This window comes from Primulina huaijiensis, unplaced genomic scaffold (genome assembly GCF_012295235.1).
Source record: "Primulina huaijiensis isolate GDHJ02 unplaced genomic scaffold, ASM1229523v2 scaffold208176, whole genome shotgun sequence".
Lineage (NCBI taxonomy): Eukaryota > Viridiplantae > Streptophyta > Magnoliopsida > Lamiales > Gesneriaceae > Primulina > Primulina huaijiensis.
In genome coordinates, this window is record NW_027355167.1 from 1 (window position 1) to 6,564 (window position 6,564).

Genomic DNA, 6,564 nt, shown 5'->3' on the forward strand with positions numbered 1-6,564 from the left:
GTGGAGGCGGAAGTCGAGCAGCTAATACAAGTCGCTTTGCTTTGCACGCAAAGCTCTCCAATGGACCGGCCAAAGATGTCAGAAGTCGTGAGAATGCTCGAAGGTGATGGTTTAGCTGAGAGATGGGATGAATGGCAAAAGATCGAAGTACTTCGGCAAGAAGTCGAGCTAGCACCACATCCTAATTCGGATTGGATCGTCGATTCGACCGAAAACTTGCATGCTGTTGAATTATCAGGTCCAAGGTGACCATCCTGACTAAATTGAAGAAAGGAATTTACTGCGGCCCTTGCTCTCTCTGGCTTATAAATTGTAATTTTTATCTTTCTTTTAACAAGAAATATTTAACGTATCACATGAATGCTGTGGTGAAATTGTATTCATTATATTTATGTATTGGAGTTTGTTAGTTCTGATGGAACTAGGAGTCGGAGCATTTGCGTAACATAGGAACTTGAGGTGACATGTTTGCCATTTTGTGAAACTAAAAGTTGTCCATATGAAATATTCATAACTATTTCAATAGATATATTATAGTTTGGGGATATATATGATGATTACTTCTGTCCTAGTTAAATGAGACCTATGGCATTGTAAAGCTAATCAACATGGTTAAAAAATCTACTTCCACAAGTTTGTTCTAATTTTATCGAAAAAGAAAGCAAATATGGTAGAAATTTTTTGTAATGATAAGTTAATATTTTAGTTCAGGCGTAATTCTCTCAAGAGATCAATGTTGAGCGATTCAAAAAACTATTTTATTTCGAGTACTTCGTTATGTGAGTTGTGGACTCCAAGGAGGAATATGAACAAAGGAGTTTTGGGAATCTCCTTCCCTTGGAAGAATGGCTATAATTTTCTAATTGAAAATATTCTTCAAATTAACAATGACCACCCGAAATAATGTATTGTACAAACTAACAGCATTCATACATTTCATAGGGCAGAACATGGAATTACAGGACAATTGTACCAATTGATTAGTCCCTTATGTAAAATACCGTTCATGTAGTACACAGATATTACATGATGTTTGAGACAAGTTCCAATTGATTTTACAAAAAATGCAACACCAAATGTTAACAGAAAAGGTGCATATATATATATTTTAATTTACTTGCCAATGCAGAATTTGGAAAAGATGTTGGACAAAACTTGTTCAGAAATGTCTTCCCCACTAATTTGTCCGAGAGCCAAGGTAGCTTCTCTCAGATCAATCGTCCAAAAATCAAAGGCAATGCCTTCTTCAATTGATGCTTCCAACCTTAAGAAAGCCTCCCTCGCGCGAACAAGCTGCTCACATTGCCGCTGAGAAAAGCCAACTTCATTATTAATGTGAAATAAAATCGGCCATGGGGTCAGGTAAAACACTAACCTGGTTGACTGTCCATTTGCGACCCCCAGCAGGGATTTTATTCAAGCCTACTAACTCGATTATGGCAGACTCCAATTCTGCTATTCCTTGACCCGTTCTAGCACTGGTAAAAATGTGCTTGCTGAAAGAGCTAATAACTTCATCGTCCCAATCACAAGAAGATGACACACAATCTATTTTGTTGATTACGAGGATAGTTGGAGAAGCAGACGAAGATGCGAGCTTGATTTCAAAAAAGGTAAACAAGAACTATTAGTTCCTCACCCTTTGAACTAAATAAAACCAACTCAAGCAAGTAAAACAGGATCCCCACTAGCATGGGAGGGAAAGGAATAAGGTATTGAGTAAATTTTGTCCACTCCTTGAGAAATGAACAGAAATGGAGGAAAATGCAACTAAATCCTTGGAGGCAAAAATTTGCAAGTCTGTACACCAAAAGGAAGGAAAAAATAATTTATACTGAACTCTAAGCATCTTTGCCTGACATAGCATGTGCCACATAATTAAGAGAAACAATTCACAAGATATATTTTACTAATGCTCCAGAGAATGAGGGGCGTAACAAAAAACCCCGATCAAAGAGGAAACAAGAACATGCTACTGGTGAATAGAAAAGTCTATAAAACCTTGTGACTCTGAATCCTTTCAAGTAGCTTATCATCCTCCAAGGTCCATCCATCTATTGCACTCGTGGTCATGACAGTGATATCAGCACTTGCTGCAACAGCTTCAGACCTTTGAACGCCTTTTTCAGAAAATAGACGGACCCAAATATGAAAACAATGCATTATTTTCAGATGTCACAAAATATGAATACAAGTCACTATAACATCATAATTGCATCAAGATAAGTAAGAAACAGAGGTAAGGATAGATTTTTCAGGATGCGGAGAGCTCATAAGAAGTTTTAACATAAAACAAAAAGTGAGGATACTAATTGAGCCAAAAAGATGACACCTTGAGGCTTGAAGAATCTGACTGCTTATTAAAATTAATGTTGGCAACAAATTTGGAACAGTCCTGATCAGTATTAAAATTAAAATGAATTTAATCATAATGTTAGCTATACGAGCAAAACCTTACCAATTTTCTCCACCATATCATCAGTGTCCCTGATGCCTGCTGTATCAAGAAGTGTGACAGGAACTCCACCAATGGAAATATTAGCTTCCACCACATCACGCGTTGTGCCAGCAATATTGGTAACAATTGCTCTCTCAGTCTGTATGCTAAAATGTAGATACAATTATACAATTAGGTAGAGTGTGCGTCACAGAGATGAAAATACCGAGAAATTTAACACGGTGTTAGGATACAACACACTGATAGAACTCTAAATTCAGCATGGGCTACTCTGATATAGAAGAGAAAAGAGGCTATTATATGGCACATATATTTATATTATCACCCACTGAGATTGTTTATTAACCAAACATGTCCGAAACAAACTAAAGGCTGGTCTTCAGAGATGCTAACCCCATGATCATGATGTGAATACATGCATGAAAGGCATATTTTCCATGACCTGGCATTATAAAACTTATGAACTAAATGTCACGTATTTACTGAAAACTGATTCCATATCCAAAAGCCAAAAATTGAAAGTAAAAGTTTGTCAGCTGAAACTTGTGTATCTTTCATTTGACATACTGGTTGATACTACAGATGCTAATCAAATACAACGAACTGAAGGTGCAATGGCTTTATAGATGCAGGCCAATAACTCATTACGAAGAACCAGTCAAAGACCAATTCGCCATATTGAAACTACCAGACACTTTAAATTATTCCAATAGGTTTGGCAAAATTACGGTTGTTTTGCTACACTGACTCCTCAGACCAATTCAGTTGGAAAACCAAAAGAAAAGGTAATGTGCAAAGAAATCAAATTCGAAAGCTTACTTTGCTCCAGGAATTAAGTAAGCTCGATTTCCCAACATTTGGCCGGCCAATAATTGCTACCTGAATAATGATTAAGCAGAAAAGAGTACAAAGTTAGGAAATATAGAACCAAAGCTTGCCAAAAAATAAAGACTGATTGCAAGATAGAACCACTCTGGTGTATATGATGGCCAATTTTACGACAAATCATGTACACCCCTATCACGGCCCACACGACCCAAATGGTTAAATAATAATATGACTAAGAACAGCAAAACGACAAGAAGTTGAGATATTATATATCACATAAATTCATCTCACAATTTTGTCTTCATCATGAAAGAAAATGTATAAGAAATCTACTTCAAAGGGTACCTGAAATCCAGTTTGCAGAAGCTTGTCATAATTAGAAGTTACCAGAGCATCATCCACTTCTTGCAACATCTCATGTAACTTATCTATAACCAAATTCAAGTCTAGCGGCGGCATCTCATCCTCAAAATCGAGGCGAGCCTCAATATCCGTCAGCAACTCAATGCACTGAGCTCTTAATGATTTCACTACAGAAGAAAAGCCTCCCTATCATAAAAAACAAAATTTCAAGAATACCTACATCAATACGAAAGAAATTGAAAAAATATTTACATCAATCATGAGTCAAAAGAGGTTTACTTAACAAATACACATGACAGGAATAAAAATCTAACATATGCTAGATTACCTGTATCCCTGCCAAAGCAGCATCCGCAGCAGCCACTGACTTGGCAGATACTAGTTTCGAAACATTCTCAGCTTGTGACAGATCTAAGCGGCCATTTAAAAATGCACGAAGCGTGAATTCGCCTGGGATAATGAAATGGAGAAAACCGGTGAATTACCATGGATAATTTACCACTTCTCAGTTAGTCTAATAAATGAGGTTCTTCAAACTGGACTATAAAATTGGAAACCTTACCAACCAATGATTTGAATGTAAATACTACAACTTTCAAGTTAAGAAACTACAACACAGGTTACCGATTCAACCCAGGAATTATCAAGTAAATTTCAGGCATGGATAGACTTAAAGCACACAGACTCTTCATGGGTATAAGCAATACAGTTTAGATTCTTGAATAACTTGATTCACTGTCCTGACAGCTATAAAGAAGTAGCTATAAAAGAGTAGTAGAAAGAAGAAATTAAACATGCATCCCTCCATGAGTCCATGGAATGATAAAATTGGCTACCACTGTGAACCTTGTACAATTTTAACTCTGCCAAATGCTTCGAAAAGCCACCTTGGCATTTAGTAAACGAGCATAACTTTACAAATATGTGGAAATTGTTCATGCAAACTTCCAATTTCGATAATTTTGATGTATCCAATATCTGGGCAAAAGCTAGCACATACCACATCGAGTAAGTTAAAGTATTATCATATACCCAAAAAACAATACATAAAATTTAGTCACTGGAATATCCAAGATTCCAATGCATAAAGTCCTTACAAAACTCAAATGCTTCCTGAACTACATAGCCTACAGAAAAAAGTCCGAGCAAAATGGATATCGGAAATTACAACTCTCAAAACATTGTGCCGCGAAAATGTTCTCCTCATAATAGAAAAATCCCTCCAAAAGGCTTTAAATCCCCTGTAGCCAAACACACAAAGATAATAAAGAAACATTGTTTCTCGGTAGGAGGGTTGCAAGAAAGCTCATGTAAAATGTTGTCTCCCAAATATTTTCGACGCCAGCTTTCTTTAAGCCTTAAGATTGATTTTTTTTATGAACTTAAAAGCGAGTCCTAAACTCAAATGTTACTTGTACAATATAGCAAAGTGGAAAAAACCTGGTTCTGCAAGCCTCGCCCCAGCGTCTATACAAGCCCTCAAGACACGACGCAGGCACACTTCACTGCCATGACACTGAAGCTCAACCACATCTTCTCGAGTGTATGATTTTGGCCCCAACATAGGAACCACCAAAACCTGGCCGAAAAGCATAATACAATCATGTTTCATGCAAAAGCATAATACAGTTGCATTCCAGTTCAAAGCACAAAACACCATGAATTTGAGTATCCTTCTAGGCCTGGGTATTATTGATAAAAATAAAATGGAGAGAACTGCATCCAAACATCCAAAGAGGTTTCAGCATGCAAATATGAACATGAAATAAGCAAGAAAGTCACACAAAGTCCAACAATCCTTATCCATCAGGTGTTGGGCACAAAGTATATTTGCATATGATATAGGCAACACTCACTTAATATCAGTTAAAATCATACTACCTCATCAATGGCATCCCCACCAGAATCCATGACTACTCCATACTCGACCACATGACTATCGGGCCACCATCCAGAACCTTTTCTTTTCTTTGTAGACTTGGGTTGAAACAATTGCCGAACTATAGATACAGATGAGGGGCCCGATAATCTGACAATTCCCACTGCACCTGGTGGCCCACCCAATGAAGTTACAATTGCAGCAATCGTACTCGAGCTCAAAATTGGATCAGCGCAGTTCACGTCTCCATTTTCAATTCTCTCATCTTTCCTCAGTACCAAAGTGTTTTCTACCATAAAGAGTCGTAACTTGAGAACTCATAAACATAGTTTTCATATCATTACATATGTTTGACAAGATATAGAGAAATGAATATATTAACTTTCAACGGTCCAAAATACATGTGGTGTTAATTATTAAGCTTACACCCTTTACATTTTTCTTCAATTACCGGTTTTCTAAGACCAAAAGTTGCAATCTTGATTCTTGAGCACCCACAAGCAATTTTGATGGCGTTTTTATTAGTTCTACCAAACGTTAACAACAACATTCCTCATCAATTAAAAAGCAAACAATTCAAGAAACCGAGCAAGTGTGTTCGAGCGACGGAGTCAAGTGCTAACGCTGACCTTTAGCAGGTGTACCAATGGCAAGGGGATTATGACTGGTACATTTAAAGGAGGAAAGCTTTCTGTGAAGTGGAATCGAGCCTTTGAGGAAAAATGAAGAGGAACGTGTGGAAACAGCGCAACGCTGAAAGTGAGAAAAAAGATAGCGAAAAGCTGGCGCCGCCGCCATGTTTCGTGATCCGCCACTGTTGCTTTGATCTCTTTTTATAAACGAAATATATATACTACAGGGATGAAGGTAATCCAAGATAAGCCCATGGAAATATTTATGTGATTATTTTAAAAAAATATATCATGAAAATTATAAAATATATATATAAAGTTGTGACAAAAAATATATATATATTTTGAAAATAATATATAATACGTAACCATGTTCATTTTTTTATCCATATAAATGCTAATTT

General features: G+C 36.8%; 1 protein-coding gene across 2 annotated transcripts; it reads right to left on the bottom strand.

Annotated features, from left to right (window-relative positions):
- Nucleotides 1–1,096: 1,096 nt before the first annotated feature.
- Nucleotides 1,097–6,389, bottom strand: LOC140966881 (uncharacterized). 2 transcript variants are annotated; one of them, XM_073427158.1, is made up of 10 exons: nt 6,158–6,388; nt 5,531–5,817; nt 5,090–5,228; nt 3,978–4,099; nt 3,632–3,835; nt 3,278–3,337; nt 2,459–2,597; nt 2,002–2,120; nt 1,376–1,597; nt 1,097–1,308 (listed from the first exon to the last, which is right to left on the bottom strand). In XM_073427158.1, the coding sequence occupies exons 1-10, from the start codon at nt 6,324–6,326 to the stop codon at nt 1,114–1,116; spliced, it is 1,656 nt and encodes a 551-aa protein (XP_073283259.1). In that variant the 5' UTR covers nt 6,327–6,388; the 3' UTR covers nt 1,097–1,113. The 2 variants fall into 2 exon arrangements, with proteins under 2 accessions (XP_073283259.1, XP_073283260.1); XM_073427159.1 differs by lacking the exon at nt 1,097–1,308 and having other exon boundaries at nt 1,460–1,597; nt 1,974–2,120; nt 6,158–6,389.
- Nucleotides 6,390–6,564: the final 175 nt, after the last annotated feature.